The 23,286-nt window shown below is 48.1% G+C and overlaps 2 protein-coding genes across 2 annotated transcripts; one reads left to right on the forward strand and one right to left on the reverse strand.

The window, feature by feature from the left end:
• LOC136955586 (AP-2 complex subunit alpha-2) lies at window positions 1–11,444 on the reverse strand. The gene is made up of 22 exons (XM_067249303.1): window positions 11,236–11,444; window positions 10,111–10,179; window positions 9,072–9,214; window positions 8,702–8,895; window positions 8,457–8,586; window positions 8,228–8,329; window positions 8,012–8,120; window positions 7,583–7,733; window positions 6,359–6,527; window positions 6,086–6,223; window positions 5,438–5,620; window positions 4,959–5,056; window positions 4,567–4,798; window positions 4,306–4,482; window positions 3,323–3,480; window positions 3,090–3,172; window positions 2,729–2,806; window positions 2,181–2,316; window positions 1,975–2,091; window positions 1,520–1,589; window positions 1,303–1,437; window positions 1–1,092 (listed from the first exon to the last, which is right to left on the reverse strand). Exons 1-22 carry the CDS (start codon window positions 11,300–11,302, stop codon window positions 1,015–1,017), a joined length of 2,817 nt encoding a protein of 938 aa, XP_067105404.1. The 5' UTR covers window positions 11,303–11,444; the 3' UTR covers window positions 1–1,014.
• A 5,611-nt stretch (window positions 11,445–17,055) lies between these two features.
• Window positions 17,056–20,851, forward strand: LOC136955066 (tryptophan 5-hydroxylase 1-like). Its single transcript, XM_067248664.1, has 11 exons — window positions 17,056–17,145; window positions 17,967–18,098; window positions 18,249–18,432; window positions 18,794–18,894; window positions 18,999–19,066; window positions 19,186–19,382; window positions 19,588–19,723; window positions 19,824–19,950; window positions 20,106–20,201; window positions 20,341–20,474; window positions 20,677–20,851. The coding sequence occupies exons 1-11, from the start codon at window positions 17,056–17,058 to the stop codon at window positions 20,849–20,851; spliced, it is 1,440 nt and encodes a 479-aa protein (XP_067104765.1).
• Window positions 20,852–23,286: the final 2,435 nt, after the last annotated feature.

Consider the following 23,286-nt stretch of genomic DNA (forward strand, 5'->3'; position numbering starts at 1 on the left):
GACAAGTGACACAATCAACTTTATTTGGCAAAACCTGTCATATGATTGAAAGCAGTTGATATATGGTTTAACCACTAGAAGGCACAGAGAGGTGTGGCAGTGATGTAGTTACTAGCCACCTGTAGCAGTGTAGCAGGCAGGCTAGTCATGGAGCTAGCAGCGTGTAGAGATGTAGCTAGCATTTAGTGGACCTAGCGGTTTACGCCCGGACAGAGATACCCTGGTCTCACAGGCTCTGGAGCTCCCCTGGGGCTAATGGGGTCCTACGGCTGTGGATACTCCAGCTACATAACACCCGACACCAAAGACATAGGAAGGCAGTCAGGCTGGCTCCCATTATGGTTCAGGTTTCCTTAAAACATTTGGGAACATTCTGCTACATTGGGACCAAGGGCAACTTTGGTTAAGGCAGGATGTAGGCGACTGGGGGGCAAGGAGTGTTGGGGGCTGGGGGACTAGGAGGGTTTGGGGACTAGGTGGGTTAAGAGGTTAGGGTTAAACCACTTAGTTCTTAGTTTCCTGGCAGATACAGTCCGATCACTTTAATAAGGCTTGCTTTCTGAGGGAGTGAGCGTAAGAGCCAACCACAGCACTGTCACAGGTGATCTGTCTAGACACTCAGCCCTCTTGTTCAGCAGCATGGCTGTGCACCAGTTTACAGCCAAGCTACAAAATGGATAAAAAGCTGTGAAATATTAGTAAAGCTGAGTGAAAAAACAAAACAAAAATCCTTTGATATACATTTATAATATGTCAAATATAAAAAAAAGAATTTACACTGTACATTGCATCAAATGAAAACTAAGTCCGAAAACCTCCGGGGGGGGGGGGGGGGGGGGGGGGAGATGGGGATGGGGGGCGAGGCACATTTGATTTGTTTGTTATCCAACATCCAACAACTCAATGGTTCACTAGGGCTTGCTGGAGGTGGAGTGACAGGGGTGAGCAGGGCTGGTGGAGAGGTAGGAAGGGAGGGTGGGGCGTGGGGAGGTGAAGACTGGAGCACAGGGACTCTCAGAACTGGTCAGACAGCAGGTCACACAGTCTCTGGGACACCGTGTCGCGGCTGGTCCGTAGTGTCAGACGGTACATCTGAAGAGGGAGCGAGAGAGAGAAACAGAGGGGGAGAGAAAGGGGGAGAGAGGGGGAGAGAGAGCGAGAGAAATAGAGAGGGAGCGAGCGAGAGAAATAGAGGGGGGGAGAGAGAGACAAAGAGAGAGCAGTCATTAAACAAGGAAAGGTAAGTAACTCAGACAAATGGCACACCAGTGGGCTGGGTAGAGGGACCGGAGGTGGGCCTACCTGTGCCTGTGTGTTGGGTTCCAGTCGAAGCAGGCAGCCCACCTGAGTGGTCTTGGTGTGGATCACTCCGGCTCCCACAAAGTTGGAGGGGTTGGGATCCACCCCATCCAGCAGGGCAGCACCGAACCCAATGATCTGGGGGACACACAACCAGCCAGTCACTACAGGTCAGGGGAACAGCACCAGCAGAGCTACCCTGAACCAAGGAGACGCCCACCTTCGCTTTGGTGACCTCGGTGTCCATCGAGTGTTTGGATTTGAAGATCTTCTGCACCTCCTGCTGAGGGCTGGGCAAGACGGAATGACAGACAGGAGAGAGATCAAATAATGAATCATATATGAAGGATTTATGTGCTTTGTCACTTTAGAACCAGTGGTGTCAATCTAATGACTAAGAACATGGTGTTGACATTACACTCTTACATTTAGTCATTTAGCAGACGCTCATATCCAGAGCTAGTTACTCTTGTAGTTACTCTTAATATTGACTTGAACGCGCACCCATATTTAAGAGGATGACTCAATCTACGGTTACAAAGCAAACTGTCAAGACCAATATTTGCAACAATGATACAGTGTTTATGTGCGTAGAGGCGCCAACCCTGCCGAATAAATGTTGTATGCTGGGAGTTCCGAGAAAGGGTTTGGTGATCTAGGGAAGAGGTGTCTTACGCTCCAAGTTGTTTCCAACGCTGGAAGAAGTCCTGTGACACCATCTCGGTGGGCTGGAGGAACTTGTTGAGAGTGATGGGGAGTTTCACAGCCATCTTCTGGAGTGTTCCGCCGTACCTGAGGAGAACACACAAACGCTGAGAACACGCACGCAAGAACGCAATGGCGTGAATCAACGCGCACAGGAGAGCGAGGTGTTGGGATACCTGAACTGGATGTTGAGCACCGGAGCGTCAACAAAGTCGGACACGCACTCGATGTTGAGGGTCTGCTGGAGCTGGGCCCCTCCCTCCACGGTGGGGTCGGCCGGCTTGGCGTGGATGTTCAGCTGTGACGGAGGGCGTTAAGGAAACACTGTCGACGTACACACGCACACACCCAGACACACCTAGACAAAGACGCACACACACTACTCGGCCTGGCAAGATGACTGTGTAGTCATGACTTTGATAGGCCATAAACAACTGAATTTCTGGATACATTTTCCGACTTTTTAAGGTTAACTGGCTTTTCTACTTTAGAACTTTCATTTTCAGAACTGGAAAAGGTGTCGACTTGGTTTCGGCAATGACTTTACAAAATACTTGATACATGTAGCAAGACAACAAAATTCCCCAAAAATCCTTACACAACTAACCCTACACACACCTATTTTCAGGCCTGAAACAACAAACACTTGCATAACCTACACACACCCCAGAGTGCACACACCTAGACATGAGTCAACAGCCATGGAGGATATGAGAGTGCAGAGGTTCCTGGCACAACACGGAAGCAGAGAAGTTCAGGAACTGAGTGGACGTCTTGTTGCCAAAGAACACGTACATCCGTCCTGGGGGAGAGAGAGCACAGAGGGAAAGAGAGGAGATGAGGAGAAAGAGAGAGAGAGAGAGGAGAAAGAGAGAAAGAGAGAGAGGAGACAACAGAACAGAGAAAAGAGAAAGAGTAGACAGAAGGAAAGGAGGATAGAAAGAAGAGAGAGAAGACAAGACAACACAAGAGCCTGGTCTGTTATCACTGTCCAACTCGCATGTACTGAATGTAGTATAAGCTGCACTGCTACAGAGAGTAACCAGTCTGGGTCTGGAAGCACCAGTGGACAACCTGCTACCTACCCAGGTTCTGTCTGTATTCAGACTTCAGGCCAATCTGCAGCAGCTGGTTCTCATACAGAACCCCGTTGTTCTTGCACACAAACCTAAGGAGACACAAACAGGAGACACCAAACCAGTGTGTTACACGGTGTCGCACAGTTTTAGGGTTCGCTGTCGCGTGTGGCCGCACCACCGTCCCCAAACCCCACCTCCCTGACTTCCAACCCCCCTCCCTCCCTTCTCTCCTGGCTCACCTGGAGAAGTTGTCATCTGCCACAGGGGGAGCTGGGGCCTCGGCGCTGGCCTGCTCCGGGGCGTGGAGCTCAGAGAAGACGTCCACCAGCAGGCTGCCGCCGGTGGAGGGCGCGGGGCTGGCCAGGCCCAGCAGGTCTGTGGAGGTGGAGGGGGACACCTGAGGGAGAGTATGGGGGGGGGGGAGGTGGCGTAGTTAGCACACTTGACAGGGGAGTAGAAACGCCGGCTGATGTGCGACTGCGAGTCGAGGGCGTGGCTGTGGCATCTCGAGCGGGATAACCACTCTTTAGGGAACCACGCTCTCTTTTCTCTTAAAATGACACCCACACACACTATCAAGAGTAGAGGGGGTTAATCAGGGGGCAGGTTAAGAGGAAGGGGTACTCGTTAGCAGGGTCACATTGGTACCAGTGAACTAACTGTCTCGTACTAGTTAACCCGTGAGTAAGGGGGACAGGGGTGCTAGTGCACCAGGGAGGTTACAGTGACACAGCACACACGTAGCACACAGAACCTGGAAGAGTGGCCCAGCAGCAGTGGCCGACATGGTAGCAGCCGTGCTCTGGTGAGCGAAGGAGGAGAGGGGAGAGAGGGAGGAGAGGCAGGAGAGGGGAGAGAGCATCGGCTGCAGGAGAGAGGAGGAGGAGACTGGGCGGGGCCGGTTGGTCGGCGTCGGAGCCGCGGTCAAGAGGTCAGCAGCAGATTCAGGAGGAGAGGGCTGATGGACAGAGGAAAGGGTTCACAGAGTAGACAGTGGATAGTACCCAACAGATAGTGGGCAGGAAACAGTGGATGGTATGTAGCAGACAGTCAAAGATGCGAGGCAGACAGCATATGTAGTAGCCTCTTTTAAAAGAGAACTCGATTCAATCGAGTAACTCGAAACATCGACGGAATCCAAAAACCCAAACAGTGGGTGACAGCCCTGGTGCAAAGCAGTACGCCGGATCGGAGCGTGGGGCGGGCGTCGGCGCTGCTGTACCGTGGCGGCGGAGTTGCTCGCGCCGTGCTCCGACCCCCCGTTGACGTTGGCGCCGCGCTCCTTGCGCTGGTCCTCCAGGTCGGGCAGAGTCACCCCGGGGCCCTTCTTCCTCTTCAGCTTGGCCAGGATGGAGGACTCCCGCTCGGGGAAGGGGGGCATCTCCTCCAGCACCGTGGCCTGGAGGGAGGAGGAGAGGAAGGGGGGTTATGGGGCTGTCGAAAAGGGGGGACAGACGGGGAGAGAGGGGGAGGGGACCCTGACCAGGATGTCGGTGCTGGCGATGCAGCTGAGTCGGAGGTACTCCACGGCCCGCTGCTGCAGCTCCACGTCGGCGTTGCGCAGCTGGCTGTCGGACTTCAGCACCTCCTGGATGGTCCCCTTCACCTCCGGGAACAGGTTGATGAACTTGATGTAGGCCGACAGCAGCAGGGCCCGCGTGGGCACGGAGCACAGGTGGAACTTGGAGTGGAGCAGGTTGAACTGGACCAGAGGACTGTGGGGGGGAGAGAGAGAGAGGAGGGGCGGAGGAGAGAGAGAGAAAATGAGAATGGGAGAGGAACGAGGCTGAACCCCACCCAACATAGAGGACCCGGAAGGTCCTTCTGTACCCGAACACACACACACAGACAGACAGACACACACAAACCCCTCACCTGGACCTGGCGTCTCCAGCAATCAGGTTGCCAAACTCTCCCAGGATGTATCCCCCAACCTTGACCAGGTTCTCATGGCAGGCTGGAGCCTGCAGCGCCTGGGGGGGTGTGGAGGGGAAGACAACCACGAGACAATTCAAAACGACAGAAGATGAGATCATCTCATTGTCATCAATCGTCCATCATGTTCCATCCTCTCCTCAGCTCTCCGTCACCATCCCACGATCGCCTCATCTCCACATCAACAGGCGGAGAAGTTCACCTGGACGTGACCTCTGACGCCCCCCACGCCCCCCTCCTCCACGCCCCCCTCCCCTCCTCCACTCCCCCCACCCCTCCCCCACAACCCCTCCTGCACGGCCCCCTCCCCTCCTCCACTCCCCCCACCCCTCCCCCACACCCCCCTCCTGCACGGCCCCCTCCCCTCCTCCACGGCCCCCTCTCCTCCTCCACGCCCCCCTCCCCCACGGCCCCCTCACCTCAAAGACAGTCTTGGCCGCGTAGCCCTGGACGTCGTCCCGGTTGATGACGATCTGGATGACGCGGTACCACACCTCCTCGCTGACGTAGTCCCCGGCCATGCGGATGAGGCTCAGGATGGTGTCCACGTACCAGGTGTAGTCCACCGCGTACTTCTCGGCCAGGATGGCCACCTTCAGCACCTGGCGAGCAGCAGCACTGGCCTTGAGATGCCGACAATGTCTCGTACCGTGTCTGGCCGTGTCCCGACCGCTCCATCTACACTAACTTCAGTGATGCCATTTCAATTGTACTTTTCTAGTCCTTGATTATCTGCTGCACCTACTACATTCAGCTGGCAAGCGACCATACGCTTGCCAGCTGAACACCTCATCCAATTTAGCCCTTCCCAGACTTTACATACACTATTTATAGTATGTCGCTTTGTATAAATGCATTTAATGTAAATGTAGGGTCAACAAAGGAGGGACCGAGACAGGGTTTACACGGAACATCATAGGACGCGGGGTTAGCGTAGAACAAATAATGCAAGAACTTAATACAGGTTTGGTGTACAGAAGGCAAACTCGTCATAGTAGCTGTAGTGGGTAGAAGTGTTCCTGCGTGGCTGGTGGGACAGGGGGACACACACACACACACACACTCACGATCTCCTCCCTGATGGAGTAGTCGGCCGTCTCCAGGTAGCTCAGCATCTCCGCCACGATCTGCTTGGAGTTGCTGCGGTCGCACATGGCGTAGAGCAGGTCCACGGCCCGCTGCCGCACGCTCACGTCTCTCTCTGTCTGCAACGCACACACAAACACACACACAAACACACACACACACACATGAATGAGCGTACGCGCCAGCGCACACACGGGTGCTCAGAGCGCCGTGCGCGAGGAGGGGCCTCTGGGGGCCGGGCGTGCGAGCCCTACCTTAAGGGCGCTGATGACCGTTTCGATGTGGGTCTTGACGGCCTCGTGGGAGAACTCGGAGCTGGCCAGCGTGCACATGCTCTCCAGGGCCAGGTAGCGCAGGTTGGTCTCCCGGTGCTGCAGGAACTGACCCAGCTGGTTACAGGCTCGTACCAGCAGAGTGGGCTCACTGGGAACACACAGACACATTAGTGGACCCCGTGTGTGAGAGAAAGTGTGTGGGCGTGTGTGTGGAAGACAAAGTAAGAGAGAGAAAGAGAGAGTGAGTGAGTGGTGTGAGAGTGAATGTGTGCGTGTGTAAGAGTGCATGTGTCTGTGAGAGTGTGTGTGCAGTGTTTCCTCTATGTTGCTGTGGCGGCCACAGCAACATTTCTGCCCCACGGTAGAAATGGGGCTGTACGAAAGGCCGTCTATCAGCAGTGATTGTTAGAGTGCGGAGTTGGAGAATAGCACGGACACGCGCTTCACACCGCGAGCGGGCACAAGCCACTGGGCGTCCTTGACAACTGTCGTATAACTTATGTTGTCAGATCATTTAAGCCTGTTATTGTATTAGTCTATAGTTCTTGCAAGGTTAACTGGTGATTTTCGTTGTTTGTATTCTTCACCTGCTATCTAAATTGCACGTGGCTGTTGATTCGATAGTGATTGCTGAACGCCCTTGCTCACGTTTGTATTTTAGGTGCATTATTATGCTGAAGTAGCTACACTGCATTAAGATAATGTAATTAATGGTGGGTTTATTGTTATTATTTGCTACAGAATGCTTAGCCTATATGTCAAGATCAAATGAAGCAGACAAGTGTACACGTGCTTTAGAGTGGCCTACCTTAATCAATAGGCTACAGACCATTTACAATAAGTTGTTACGTCAATTAACTGGCAGCATTTATGCCATTTAGAGCATACTTTGAGTGGAAAGGGTGTCTTTAAGTAGCCTAACCTTATTGCTTTTGGGGAAATAGGACCAAAATATGTGCAATATTACATTAGCTATTAGACAGTAAACTATCACTTTAACCTGCTCTGAAATATAGTGTGTGAGAGAGAGGGGTGAGAGAGAGAGAGAGAGAGAGGGGTGAGAGAGAGAGAGAGAGAGAGAGAGAGAGAGAGAGAGAGAGAGAGAGAGAGAGAGAGAGAGAGAGAGAGAGAGAGAGAGAGAGAGAGAGAGAGAGAGAGAGAGAGAGAGAGAGAGAGAGAGAGAGAGAGAGAGAGAGAGAGGACCTGTCGTGGTGGATGATGAGGCTGATGGCTTCAAACAGCACGGCGTTCTTGGCGTTGGAGTGCTGCACCTTCTTGGACTTGGGCGGCTCCTGCGCCTTGTTCAGGATGCTCTCCAGACACTCCACCAGACGCGCCCGGATCGCCCCATCCTCTGTGGGCACCAGACGGTTACAGAGGCTAACACACCAGAGGCAAACCCACCCCTCCCCCACCCACCCACCCACCCACCCACCCACACACACACACACACACACACACACACACACACACACACACACACACACACACACACACACACACACACACACACACACACACACACACACACACACACACACACACACACACACACACACACACACACACACACACACACACACACACACACACACACACACACACACACACACACACACCAGGGCTCCTTACCAGGGGGTGGGTAGCACTGCAACAGTCTGAGCAGCTTGACTGACAGCCAGGGAGCTGCTACAAAGTAGTAGGTGTAGTCCTGCAGGTCTGTGGAGGCTGAGGTCACGATCTGCAAACATCATCGATGTTAGTTAGAATCAATGGTGGACAGACTGCGTTGAAAAACATAGACAATGGGCAATGTTTACAAGTCAACAAACCCGACCACAGCCCTACCCTGCTGAGCCTGGCGACAGCCAGTGAGACCGAGGTTTTGAAGTCGTCAGGGCTCTTCTGGGCCAGAGTGGTGATGAGGCTGGTGGCTGCCGTCACCACGCCCTGAGGACGGTCATCGTCGCGTAAAAAACAACGCACCGCAATGTCAGCACCCAACACCAGCGCAGGATCATCCCCGACACATCACCCACCCCAGTGACCCCCCCCCCCTCTCTCTCTCTCTCTTTACCAGATGCTGGTCGTTGAGCAGGTGCACCACGCGCGCCGTCCACTCCCCCATGGGGACCAGGTCAGGTGACGTCCTGTTGAGACGCAGGAGACACAGGGCGGCGCTCTGTTTCACACTGTCCATGCTGTCCCTGGAACACAGACAGAAAACACAAGTCTTACACACACACACACGCACGCACACGCACACACACGCCTGCCTGCGCGCCCGCGCGGCAGCACCCCGTGGGAGTGCGGCCTGCGTACCCAGCCACCAGGATGCGGGGTATGTCAGCGGCGAAGGCCTCGGCCATCTCCCTGCTGCCCACGTTGGCGATGCAGTGCAGCGCCAGGTTGATGAAGGTGGGGTTCCGGCTGGCCAGGTCGTTCTTAATGCCGTTATTGATCAGACTGATCAGGTCGCTGTTGGAGTTGACCAGCACGGAGATGAACAGATAGCCCTGGAGGGGAGGGGGTTGGTCAAAAGCTGGTCACGTGACACGACATAGCGTTTGTTGAATTGATTTGGGTTGTTTCGTTTGTGTAGGAGATAGGGCGTGCGTGAGAGAAACTGGCTACATTCGCGAGACACAAGACAGTGCCAGATCGCCCTCTGCAGGCCACAGCGGGAACTCACAATCTGCTTCTCTGTGTATTTGTTGGAGCTGAGCAGGTTAACAGCTTCCATGTGGCCGAAGTCAATGTCATGTCCCAGGAGGAAGATGAAGAGCAGCTTGCAGACATACTTCTTCTTACTGTAGCCATCCAGAGCCTTGTCTCCTGGAGCAGGCACAGCCACACACAGAGGAAGATTAGGGAACAGCCTTTGTCGATTTCAACAGACTTCACAGGAAGATGGAAAATGGAAATGACGAGAAGCGTTATTGGAGTCAGACATGACGAGATAAGTCATGTCAGGTCTCGGGGAGAGTGAATAAGGGCCTATGGGAAAGTGGAACAAAGGGCCAGTGTGGTAATAAAGCAGAGCTGAGTCAGCACCTCCAGCAAGGAAACTGATAACAGCACTCTAGCTTTTGTTGCTGTGAGGAAAGCCAACAATGTTAAGCTACAATAAGTAAGCATTTTGGGGATGTAAGTGTGTGTGCGTATGTGTTTGTTTGTGTGGTGTGTGCATGTGTGTAGGGCTTGCTTGACTTATCATGATCCTCCCCACATCTGTGTGTGGGACTCTTGTCTCATGATTGGGATTAGTAGGGGCTGTTTATTGAAGATTAGGCTACACCATAAAGACTGTGTGTGTGTGTGTGTGTGTGTGTGTGTGTGTGTGTGTGTGTGTGTGTGTGTGTGTGTGTGTGTGTGTGTGTGTGTGTGTGTGTGTGTGTGTGTGTGTGTGTGTGTGTCATGGAGAGATGCAGAACAAGTGAGTAAGATCCACAGGAAGTTGCTGTGGTAAAAAGAAGAGCATTCCTGCTTGCTAACCTGCTGTGTCCCTTAACTACTTCCATACCACCTCCTCATTCTTTCTATCCCTGTCCTTATATGACTCCAGCCAAATAGTGAACATCAAAATATCTAAAACCATAGTTACATGACATGATTGAGAAACTTGAACTAACCATGAATGATAATTATACAATGAGGCCAATTAAAATGCATCTAAACAAATTCAATTAAGTATAAATTCTATCAAAACATTTTTTTTAATATATACTTACCCTTAAATTTGGACCGGATGTTGGCCAGCTCTTTATTTATTCTCTTGATCTCTGCCTCTTTACTTTTACCTGGTACAAAGCATCAAACGTGAGTTGGTACTTGACTGTTTGGACTGAAGTAGACCTAGTTAGTCTATAAAAAAGGGCATTCACCCACAGTGAACTTTAACTGATGAGCCCTCCAGAACCAAGTCCCAGTTCTTTATTTAGGTCAGGAGGGCAGTCATGAAAATGATAAGATACAGACAGCTGATAGCTAACTAGGACCATCGGTGCTGTACTGGGCAATGTGGATCTATGGTCAGTGAAAAGCTGGTAACCTTCACTGTCCCGCTGTTGACTAAGACAGGGAAAATATAAGTGCTGGAAATAGACTCTCATTTGCACACGGAGCACATTCACATTTCCATGGCTCTGGGTGAAAGGTTTCCAACACACAACCCAATAAGACAGACCGGTCGAAGTCCTGTCAGACTAAACACCAATCGGTCATGTACACATGGCCTTAAATACATTGTAGATAGCAAACTAGATTATTTTCTGGAAAGTAGCCCGGCTACGTGGCTTGTGTGAAGCTACCTTACTGAGCCTAGACTATTTCCTGACCCACGCCCTTTTACTACGAATACACGCGAACTATCTTGCTGTTTGCTAAGGAAGACAGTTAGCTAGCGAGCTTTTCCAATAACTATGAGATAGCTTGGCAAATGCACTTCTAGATTGCTACCTATGAAGTTCCAATCCCCCAGATCACTTTTGTGGGGTCTACTAGTTGTTGTGCCACTAGCTGTCTAGATAACTAGTCTACATTAAGTACATGTAATATTAGGAGGCAATACCCAAGTAGGCTACTACTAGTCTAGCTAACTGGTAGTGTTGTTGTCTCGCTAGTTGTAGCCTAGCTAGCTAGCTTGCTATTTTAGGCTTAAAAGTTTGTAACGTCTACATAATGCCTATGAATTGACTTGGAATCTATAGATTGTGATTATGTTAGCGATACAGGTATCGTGTTTGGTTCCCAGATTTCCACACGATTATTGACAGCTAGTTAGTGTTAGCTAGACTTTGTCTTCAAACTAGCTATCTTGCTAATTTGTCTTGTTCAGAAAAGTCAGGGTAACTCACAGTTCCTAATGTCAGAGATGAAAACAGCGAGGCCACGCATTCCATCTCCTTTAGAGACTGCAGGCATTTTATCCACGCGATATTTTAAGTTTTTCCTTTTTCTGCCAGACAGAGAGAGAACACACAGCAAACTTTATTTTACAAGCAATTGAAAGTAGTGCGGCTAGTTTGAGCTAATGGGTGGACAGATACACACACTCCCCGTCCGCAGCTTTGAGGAGTGAACGTCAGGGAAGAAGAATTCACTGGAGACTAACGAGCCAACCCCAGTGGTTGCAAGTCTGAGTGTTTAGGTGTCAGACAGTTGGCTAGTTCAAAGCTGACGTCTGGACAACTGCTTATCACTTCGCATCACTGTCTTTGGAGATTTAATGTTGTAATGTAGCAGAGTAAGGATTTTCCCTGCAGTGCACGAACAATGGTCTTTGATGGTATTGACAGAGCTTTTTCCACTGCTTACATTCGTTTTCGGCTTTGGAAAAGGAGCAAAAACGACTCCTCTCTCCAATCTTTCAGCATACCTGGTGTTTGTATTACAGGTACCCCACGCACAGTGTTTCACCATCCTGTATTACTGTTTGACTTTTAGAGATAGTTTAACTCATCTGCTGCGACTTTTACAATGCGTTTCAATACACCTGACGAAATGGCTTGTCCAAGTCGGTTAGTAACGGTTACTGTAGTATGATTGGACAATTTGTTTTTTTAGGGAGTGGCTTAGCGCTAGGTCAATTTCCAAAGTGAAGTGTTTAATTTTCCTACTTCATTGAACACCTGAAGCACCAGTTACATTACATATATTAGGCCTAGTTTCATCCTCCGGAATCAAGATAATATGCAGTATCAATGTGTTGTGTATATTGTTTTTCATTTGTTATTCTTATGTCACATGGCTTTTATAAGCCATTCACACCTGTTATGTACTTTTGTATATTTCCTGCATAACGTGTGTATTTAAACAATTATTGTATGTGTCTTTAGTATAATTAAGTTAATTGTGGCTATTGTTGTATTTTTCTTTTCAGTGTAAATCCAGTCATACTTTTGGCTTGCAGTCCAAGCAATTGGAATGTAATATCAAATCTATGCCCAGTGTCCAGAAGGCTGTAATTTTGTCCAGATATAATATCAAATGAATGGCCAGTGTCCAGAAGGCTGTCATTTTGACCATATATAATATCAAATGTCAGAAAAGAAGATGTTTCTTGTCCAGGTATAACATCAAATGAATGGCCAGTGTCCGGACTGGCAAAATGTATTTAAAATTGATGTAGTAGAGTTACACTTAACTGCGAACAAAGTAATCATAAAATCTCTGTATTAATCGGGATTGAACAACTAACCCTTGTATTGCAGATGCTACATCCTAACAAACTGAGCTACAGGCACATTCAAGTTTTGAATGTTTGTTTGCGTGAGTCCACTGAGTGACTGACGTGAATGGTAATACACTGTCCAATGCAGTCTTACAGTATCGATCACAATACAACTTTTACACACATGACGCAATAAATCCAATATGCTGGCTAGATGAAGCTGACTTTTCTGGATCAGGTTTAACATCAAATGAATGGCCAGTGTCCAGAAGGCTGACGTCTAGTCCAGATATAGTATCAAATGAATGGCCAGTGTCCAGAAGGCTGACATGTTGTCCTGTTCTAATATCAAATACATCTTCAGTGTACAGAAGGCTGAAATGTTGTTCAGATATAGTATCAAATGAATGGCTGGTGTCCAAGGCTGACATTTAGTTCCTGTTTGTGTCCAGTCCTTGTCTTGTCATCTCTTGAAAGTGTGAGTACCCTGCCTGTTTGCTGCATTTTAAGAATAAACCTTTGGTTTTTGTAGTCCTGCCTGCATCTCCTGCGCTTGTGTCTTACCCCTGCACCCAGAGCGTGACAGTGTGATGTTACACCTGGACAAGAAATATGTGCTCTCTTGACATTTAATATTCATTTGATATTCCATTTGGACAAAATGTCAGCCTTCTGGACACTGGCCATTCATTTGATACTATATCTGGACAAAATGTCAGCCTTCTGGACACTGGTCTTTAACACTAGACGTGCTTTACCTACACCCTTATTATACAAGGAAGTGACCTAAGTAAGGCAGATAATTCAGCATAGATTAAACATATTCAGGGTGATAAGGAGTTTAGAGAAACATTAGGCAGGACTGGGAACGGAAAGCACATGACATTTTCCTTAGTCATGTGGAATGTGGATACCAAGTGCCATAGACTTGTTAAACGTTGAAACAAGGCATGAAACATTAGTTGATTGTACTTTTTATTTGATATATGCAGTCACTGGCCCCTTTATTAGGTACGCCTGTTCAATTGCTTGTTAACACAAATATCTTATCAGCCAATCACATGGCAGCAACTCAATGCATTTAAGCATGTAGACCTAGTCAAGACAACTTGCTGAAGTTCAAACCAAGCATCAAAATGGGGAAGAAAGGGGACCAAGTGACTTTGAACGTGGCATGGTTGTTGGTGCCAGACGGGTTGGTCTGAGTATTTCAGAAACTGCTGATCTACTGGGATTTTCATGCATCTCTAGGGTTTACAGAGAATGGTCCGGAAAAGAGAAAATATCCATAAAGCGGCAGTTGTGTGGACGAAGATGCCTTGTTGATGTCAGAGGTCAGGGGAGAATCAGGACAGACTGGTTCGAGATGATAGAAAGGCAACAGTAACTCAAATAACCACTCGTTACAACCAAGGTATGCAGAATACCATCTCTGAATGCACAACACATCGAACCTTGAAGCAGATGGGCTACAGCAGCAGAAGACCACACCGGGTGTTCATGTTCATAGCAAAAAACTATTAAAATATAAGAATCGAGGCCAATGTCTACTATGCCTCTCCCACAAGCTCAGCATTGATGTTGTAGATGATGACAAGTCTGTGGTCGAGAAGATTATCAATTGAATGTCCAGACTATTACCATGGGCACTTATGTTTGCTCAGAGTTCATTTGTTATTGATTTGTAATAAAATTATATTTGATGATATGCATTTTTTTTTTTATAAGACTGTCACAGCGAGTGGTGGGGTAGGACCCAAATGCAGGAGAGTCGCAAGGCATAGTCAAACAAGGGGATTTATTACTCAAAACAGGAACACAGACAGGGTACTCACGTAACAAGGGTAATGACAAGACAAAGTCTGGACACAAAACAGGAACCTAAATACACAGAACCAAACAAGACACAGGTGGACACAATTAAACTAACGAGACTGAAACCACTTAACGAGACACAGGTGAAGACAATAGGGCAGGGAAAAACCAAAACAACAGGGCGGCACGGCTGTGGCCGTGACAGAGACGAGCCTAGAGTTAGTTAGTTAGCCTACTAAGTAACTAGTTAATTTATTAGTTGGACGTAGTTACAATCATCTTTAACCAGTAACAGTATATGCCATATGACAGCTTGGTAGATGTATTTACCTTTTTTCCTCAAATATGTCTATTTACAGTATATGACGATGCATCTGATGTGATCCTATTCCTATCCTAGTTCAACCAAGTCAATTCTAGCTAGCTAACCGCAGTTTGGTAAACAAAACATATATACATTATGAGAAGTTACCATTGTAATTCCTGCTTCAAAGAATGACCACTGAACATACGTCTTATGGTATTTTTAAAAGCATTTGGAAAAAGTACAGACTATCTAATTAAGTTGATGTGAAGGTCAGAGCTTCTACATTGACTCACGGATCAGCTTGGTTAGTGCGCCCCTGTGGAGGAGATGAGGGGACACAGATTAAGTCAATCTCATATGCTGCCTTAATCCCCCTCTCCAATCTATCTCAGAGCATCACAGAGAGAGAAAGGGGTTATCACAATTCAAGTTAAAGGAAGAACACTTAGACAACTTGTTTTGCAGAATAGAGTAGCCTAACCTATTAGGATTAGAATCCCTGCAGTGAGAAAGATTCATGAGACACAAGACAAACAGATCCCACCCGAGACAAAGCCATGCCTTATCAAACAACAAACCTTCAACAAAATAGCTTCTTGAGGCAATAACAGAGCAAGCTGCAATAATTAAGGCCTACACTGTCCTGCATGGAAACAGACTGAATCTGAAGTAACAGTAAACTAAATAACTGATCCAGAGACCAAAAACGTCATCAGACCAAGGCAGGCTATATATAAAAGTAGCCTATATATTTCACCAACTGTGCCATTCATTGCCTTGTGTTTATGTTTGAGCAGCAGCTAAAGATTTGGATCTGTCATCTGCAATTACATTAGACAGTATGTTGATGGACTCTGCTCCAACAGTAACTGTATTTGAAGCGCCAGGTCTCATTTTGTGTCTCCATCCGACAGGATGTTCAGTAGCAGCATTGGAGACTAATGGACAGAGGATAATTGAGGCTCTGCCGGATAGGCTAACCATGAAGCTGATATGATGATGCTTTCCAGCTGTTGGACACATGACAACGTTAGAAACCATTATCTGACCAGCAGAGTTCTTTTATAGACAAGCACTGTCTTAATTGGCTATATTCGGCGCTATCAAGACTATTCATCTATGTACAGGCCTACAGTGTGAAAACAACGTTTTGGAAAACGTTCAGGCATGTTGGGAAATACATTAATATGCCTATAGCCTAATTCCTATGACTAAGCGCATAAGCCTATATTGTCCTTACCTCAATAACTTGCCAAACTGCAAAGGTCCACGTACATATCTCACTGACGTCTTACAGTCTGCCCCCCCCCCCCCCCCCCCCCCACCCCACCCCCTTAGTTCTTTTCCTTCTACTAATCCGGCTGAAACTTTCAATGCACATTGATTGGAATTGGCCTCACTAAATCAGCGGGTCGGGTAGGTTTACGTGCAATAATGACCTTGTCTACGTCAGTCTGTCTGATGGTCAGAGCTGCTGACTTTGAGATGAAACAACAGTGAAATTGGAGGTTGCGTGAGAACATCTGAATATAGTATTAGTCATGTGCTGCGTTTTTTTACTTTCCAAAAGGAAAGCCTCATTATTTACAACTGTAAGGTAGCATGAGCTTGTAAATAGAGGTGTTGCTCATAATATCCAGCTCATTATTGATATGGCCTCTGTTAATGAGCATCTTTATGATGCTGGTACAAACCCCCCGGAGCTTCCACCACCGCCAATAGCGGGGGAAGATATGTGTCCACTGTGTCTGTCATCAGTGTTTAATCGGCAACCGGTGGTGCTTTCACGTTCACCTTTGGTCTCTTCTGTCACCATCTTTATGACAAAGCTCTAACATAGACACCACACACGGGTGATTATAAATGTCAAGGTCTCTATTCGGTGTTTGTTTGTGCTCTTTCAAAGGCGGGAGGCGACCAATTGGGAGATAAATAACCCCTATAATATAGGCTGTGTTAAAGGAAAATCTATTATGCTGCTGGCATATAGCAAAGTTCTTCAGATATATGAATAATTATATATTGTACCGTTTGTCATAAACGAATGAAGTCGCCCAATGCAACCATAGCTGCATCCACACCATGTTTGGTCTCTCGCATGGATTTGGCACTTGTGATGCATAGCCTAGATTAGGCCTTCTGTCAAGCCGCGTGTCTCAGCTCCCCCCGCTTGCTCACCCCTCTTCTTCCCCTGATCCTCCTTCCCGCCACCCCTCTTGCATATTCCTCTCAACTCCATCCCTCCCCTCTCAGTGAGGATATATAGGGAGGCGCCAACTACTGCATAGGTGAGATAAACTGCAACTCAGGTGAACCGCAGCAAGGAGGGTCGAGCGCACCAGACACCTAGCCTACTGAAACTCAAAATCGGACAATTTAGACATGTACTCGAACAAGACCGAGGGGCCACGCAGAGGAAGGTCTTTTGATTCAATGAACACTTGTTATGAAGAGAAGCAACTAAATAATGAGGTGAGTTTTTGGCTTGCCATGCAATTTACTGTGCTATGGTTTACATGTAATTTTATTTTTACGCACAGGACAGAGTTTGTGTCCCTTAACATTTGGATGTAGTCATATCCACCTTGTCCTCTAAACCCTGATCCTGGGTTAAGCCACCTAAATCTGGAAATGACTCACTCAGACAATATCAGGGCTGCTGAGGTCCAGCTCATATACCAGAAAATTACTTTAGGATGAAAACCAAAAGCGATGTCAGGGACTCGAATCTCATGTAGGCTACAAGACGTTCGCTTTCACAAACTCCCATGGGGCTAAAGGATTCCATTCAAAGGGCCCCGACATACAGTATAATTAACAACAACAGATAAGTCATGAAGAGGCCCATGCAATACGAAATAGACCAACAAGAATAGTATTCTATGGATTTATTTGCGTTCAATCGGATTATTTGTGACTATAATCCAGTGTTACTGAATTAAGGAGTGGATATCATTAGGGCTGCCTCTATTCCAAATGGGATTGCTTCTAAACTGTTTTTAAAGCAAGATAGGTCACCTGCCAACATTTAAATCACCATGATCATTTATCAATTGTCATTGTCAGTTTTTAAAGATGTAATAAACCTAGGTTAGCCTACTGCATTTGTTCCTCTGTGCATACTGCAGTAGTCTTCCTGAACACTGACTGCCAAGGTCAAACTGTCCTTTTGATTCCAGCAGTAGAAACAGAATATTTCTGGGATGATTTTGTTGTATCATAGGTCAGGACACCTGGATTTAATACATTGGTTGTATTTAGACAAGGAAATGAATTGTCCATTTCCCCAATAGATGAACAAATGTACATTCAATAAGATTGAGGAAAACAAGGACAACAAGACATTTGGAAGAGGACGGGCAGCCATCGTCTTCTCCCTCAAGAATGAAGTTGGCGGGCTGGTGAAGGCATTGAGATTTTTTCAAGTACGTTTTAGGCCTACTGACAGCTCAGAACATTCTAGATGATCTACAAGTCGAGGAGGATTGGGGACATTTTAGAAAAGGAAGGTTTATTAGACAAGCGGCGATTCATTTGATTTGTTTGTAACCCTTTCCATTATCGATCGTCGGCAGGAAAAGCATGTGAACCTGGTTCACATTGAATCCCGGAAATCGAAGCGGCGCAATTCGGACTTCGAAATCTTTGTCGATTGTGACAGTGGCCACGAGCAGCTGAAGGATCTTACCCAGCTCCTAAGGAAGCATACCAACATAGTGGAGATGGACCCCCCAGACACCTACTGCATACCAGAGGACGGTAAGCAGTCCCTTTTCTTATACCGTCCAGGGTATCTCTGCTTAATTGTTATAGAGACAGTGTCGAGTGACTGGATATTTAGGGGAGAGAGAGAGAGGGGAGGACATACACCAAAGGACCAGCCTACGTGGTCTGCACTCTTGACGGTGACCCACCGGGGAACCCCAAGAGTCTTTTCTAATAAAAACTTTTGACCTGTAGTAGCATCAGACAAACCAATAAACACCCAAATCTGCTGTTACCGTAACAAACAACAACATTAAGTAACCAGACATCAGATGATAGAACTAATTTGGATTCAAGTGTTTTCCTCCAATTCAAACAATAGAACCCTAAAAGAAAACCAATTTCTGTGCTTCAGATATGGCTGATGTCCCCTGGTTCCCCAAGAAGATCTCTGATCTGGATCTGTGTTCTAACCGGGTGTTGATGTATGGCTCGGACCTGGATGCTGACCACCCGGTACTGTACTTCCCATCTACTAACCCAAATTCCCAGCACAGAGAACTGCTCACTAAATGTCACATTATGAAGGATCTCACGAGAATGTATTTTTTTCTCCTAAGGGTTTCAAAGATAATGTTTATCGCAAGAGGAGAAAACACTTTGCCGATCTTGCCATGAGCTACAAACAGTAAGTCAAGATGAATTTAGTTAAGTTTTTTAAATGTATGTTCTGAATTGATTAAAAAAAATCGACTTCCTCTTACAATCTCCCTCTCTTCCTCTCTCTCCATCTCCCCCCTCTCTCAGTGGGGATCCCATTCCCCGTACAGAGTTCACACAGGAGGAGGTGAAAACTTGGGGAGTTGTGTTCAGAGAGCTCAACAAGCTGTACCCCAGCCATGCCTGTCGGGAGTACCTGAGGAACCTGCCCCTTCTCTCCCAGCACTGTGGCTGCAGGGAGGACAACATCCCTCAGCTGGAAGACGTGTCACGCTTCCTCCGGGGTGAGACAGGGGGCGCCACCACACTCAATCACACCTGCACACTCAATCACCCCTGCACGAACAATCAGCAAGAATACACTGCAAAGTCGGCGTTCCAGATCAGTCCGAAGTTATACAGAAAAAGGGAGCTCGTAGTTGTCATTCAGCCATTGAACAGCGGTGTGTGTGTGCGTGTGTGTGTGCACACGTGCGTGTTTTTCCTCAGAGCGCTCAGGCTTCACCATTCGTCCAGTGGCAGGATACCTGTCCCCAAGGGACTTCCTGGCTGGACTAGCCTTCCGAGTGTTCCACTGTACCCAGTATGTCCGCCACAGCTCTGACCCCCTCTACACCCCAGAGCCGTGAGTACACACACACACACACACAAATACAGTACACGCTCCTGATCCATGGTTACGCATCAACTTGGTATATATTTGTTGACGTGTGTGTGCGTTTCAGAGACACGTGTCATGAGTTGCTGGGTCACGTTCCTCTGCTGGCTGAGCCGAGCTTTGCTCAGTTCTCCCAGGAGATTGGTCTGGCCTCGCTGGGGGCTGCGGACGATGCCGTTCAGAAACTAGCCACGGTGAGTTCCGCTGCCTCACAAGCGCGTTAGCAAACAAGCACGCCAGAGCCCACAAACACTTTGTTCTGGCTTGATTGTCTGTGGTGATTGACAGTGTAGCTACTAGCTATGTGTGCATCGGTTGTGTTTAGCAGTGGGCTTGTTATGTTTTGCAGTGCTACTTCTTCACGGTGGAGTTCGGGCTGTGCAAGCAGGAGGGAAAGCTGCGAGCCTACGGAGCAGGCTTGCTGTCTTCCATCAGTGAGCTCAAGGTACGAACACACTCCTCTCACAACTCTGGAGCTGAGACCGGTGGTTTCATTTCTTAATGAATTCAAACATATTTAAAAGTTGCAGTTATTATTTGGAAAATACTTGATAATATTTCCCCCCCCCCCCTTCCTCCCATAGCATGCACTCTCCGGGAATGCCATGGTCATGCCCTTTGACCCCAAGGTAACATGTAACCAGGAGTGCATCATCACCACGTTCCAGGATGTGTATTTTGTGTCCGAAAGCTTTGAGGAAGCCAAGGTCAAGATGAGGTCAGTGGCTTTACTTCTCTCAGGTACCCTGACCACTCTAATTCTGCCGTTCAAACTGGAGACATGTTGAACGGAACCGTGCATGCCTCAGTCTTCTAGCGATAATGACCAATGGCGGGGATGGAAAAGTGCTATAGAAGGTATATTGCCGGGGGTAACCGGAGAGGGCTGTTGATGTGACGGGCCTCCTGCTTTGTTCCAGGGAGTTTGCGAAGACCATCAAGCGTCCGTTCTCCGTGCGCTACAACCCGTACACCCAGAGCGTGGAGGTGCTGAGGGACGCCAGCAGCATCAACAACATGGTGGAGGATCTCCGGCATGAGCTGGACATCGTAGGAGACGCCCTCAACCGTCTCAACAAGCAGCTGGGAGTCTGAGCCCCACCTGTCCTCCACCCTCACTAGCACCTCCACCGCTGTGAGCCCCACCTGTCCTCCACCCTCACTAGCACCTCCACCGCTGTGAGCCCCACCTGTCCTCCACCCTCACTAGCACCTCCACCGCTGTGAGCCCCACCTGTCCTCCACCCTCACTAGCACCTCCACCGCTGTGAGCCCCACCTGTCCTCCACCCTCACTAGCACCTCCACCGCTGTGAGCCCCACCTGTCCTCCACCCTCACTAGCACCTCCACCGCTGTGAGCCCCACCTGTCCTCCACCCTCACTAGCACCTCCACCGCTGTGAGCCCCACCTGTCCTCCACCCTCACTAGCACCTCCACCGCTGTGAGCCCCACCTGTCCTCCACCCTCACTAGCACCTCCACCGCTGTGAGCCCCACCTGTCCTCCACCCTCACTAGCACCTCCACCGCTGTGAGCCCCACCTGTCCTCCACCCTCACTAGCACCTCCACCGCTGTGAGCCCCACCTGTCCTCCACCCTCACTAGCACCTCCACCGCTGAGCCCCACCTGTCCTCCACCCTCACTAGCACCTCCACCGCTGAGCCCCACCTGTCCTCCACCCTCACTAGCACCTCCACCGCTGAGCCCCACCTGTCCTCCACCCTCACTAGCACCTCCACCGCTGCACCTCACCTCTTTTCATCCTCCACCTCTCCAAAAACGAGTGAATCCATTCAGAAGTAGAATTGATTTCAAAATGGTAGATGTCATTGTTAGCCGATTCTTATCGTTTCTGACTCTTATATGGGAAGGCTTCATATAAACATACTCAAAAGCTTACGTAGTATGACATCATGTTATACTTGACCTGATGGGGCATCATGTATGTCTGGTCATATTTGTATTGATACAAATGGCCACTGAAATAAAGAAGTTATATGAAGCAACAAGCATGAAAGTCACCACATATATACACTACAGTTTAGATTCCTCTATATATTTTCATATTAGCACCAAATAACACTTAATACCTTTCGAAATATTTCAGGAAGTTATTCATTAGTCTTTGTGTGTTGTCATATGTCAAGTTATTAGGCTAGAATGTCACCCTCATTAATCTTTCTTTAGACATTGGTTGTCTTAATTTATAATCATTCTCTTGGTTGGACATTTTGATATGTTGGGTTCTTTTTTGTAATAAAAAGATGTATAATTGCAACAGTTGTCTTGCATCAATCAACCAGCACAAGCGTTACAACAATATCACTGGAAACTATTGACCTCAGTGTACCTGAATGTGTCTGATTACATTTTAAGAGGTATCCATTGGCAAAGGGGGTTAGGTTTTGTGTGTTGGTCTGGGAGAACAGGTATTATAACAAAGGGTTGACACAACACAGATTTGAACAGAAGAGTGCAGTGTTGCACAGGTACAGGTCTAGCATGCAGTTTAACCTCCTTGGTAAAGGCTGGGAGACTTTATGTGTGCGCGCGTGTGTGTGTGTATGTATGTGTGCTGGAGGGAGATGGATAGGGTGTTTGTAGGATCACTAGGCTGTCGGCTGGCTGCCTGCAGGTCAATAACAGTGATGGATGGGACAGCTGCTCTTAGGAGCACATGTATGATGCCACATTTTCCATGGAGATCACGAGCCACATAAAAATGCTCATAGGAAGCCCACCCTAAAGCTGATGTATGTGACACTGCCCCAGTCAGCCGATGACGTGACGAGGTGCATGACATTAACCAACGAGGCAAGGGTTTCCTGTGCATCTTGTGAAAAGTGTAGCTTTGCCTAGTCAATGTGCCAGATGGGCTGCGTGCATGGTTGCTTAGAACTAACGGCTCTGTACTGTCTCCTGCGCTCCATTAATCTCATAATTATTAGTTCCCTCTCACACCGCAGACTCAGACAAAGTGCTTACTGAGGGGGGGGGGGGGACTTTCTCTCCACCCTCCTTTATCTCTGCCTCTCCATCTTCATCTACTCTCCCTTTCTCCTCCTCTGTCTTTATCACTGCCAGCTGGCCCTGGGTCGAAAAGTGGTTGTTAAGTTATTATTGTTCAATATTCATATTCATATTTTCTCCTGGGACTGGATGGATAAGACTAAGTGGCCTTAATGTGAGGCCTCCAAAACCACAGCTTGTAAACAAACGCATTAACTTCCTCAGAGCATGTGCACACGTCTACAATACAATACATATAAAGTACATTTAAATACCACTGGAATCACAGAGAGGACATTTTACCAGGAAATGGCTTCCTGAAATCTGTTCATTGAACAACTAGTGCTAAAGTCGAATCAGCCTATTTCTGTTCCAAGCAGTCAGGCCAGTCAAAGGTTTTGCTGGGTGGCCTTTGTTCCTCCTTTGTACCTCCACTCCAGCACCCTCTTTCGGTGGCCGTGGTTATCAAATCCCACTTCTCCTCAAAACTGGGAATACAGCTGTGAAACTGACTTTAGG

This window comes from Osmerus mordax, chromosome 13, assembly GCF_038355195.1.
Source record: "Osmerus mordax isolate fOsmMor3 chromosome 13, fOsmMor3.pri, whole genome shotgun sequence".
NCBI classification, from domain to species: Eukaryota; Metazoa; Chordata; class Actinopteri; order Osmeriformes; family Osmeridae; genus Osmerus; species Osmerus mordax.

Coding starts and splice junctions, on each gene's coding strand:
- LOC136955586 (XM_067249303.1), bottom strand. CDS start 11,302: ATGCCTGCAGTCTCTAAAGGAGATGGAATGCGTGGCCTCGCTGTTTTC. Junction 2,092..2,180: donor GTGCTCAACATCCAGTTCAG/GTATCCCAACAC, acceptor TGTTCTCCTCAG/GTACGGCGGAACACTCCAGA. Junction 1,093..1,302: donor AACCCAACACACAGGCACAG/GTAGGCCCACCT, acceptor CTCCCTCTTCAG/ATGTACCGTCTGACACTACG.
- LOC136955066 (XM_067248664.1), top strand. CDS start 17,056: ATGTACTCGAACAAGACCGAGGGGCCACGCAGAGGAAGGTCTTTTGAT. Junction 17,146..17,966: donor AGAAGCAACTAAATAATGAG/GTGAGTTTTTGG, acceptor TTTCCCCAATAG/ATGAACAAATGTACATTCAA. Junction 18,433..18,793: donor CTACTGCATACCAGAGGACG/GTAAGCAGTCCC, acceptor TCTGTGCTTCAG/ATATGGCTGATGTCCCCTGG.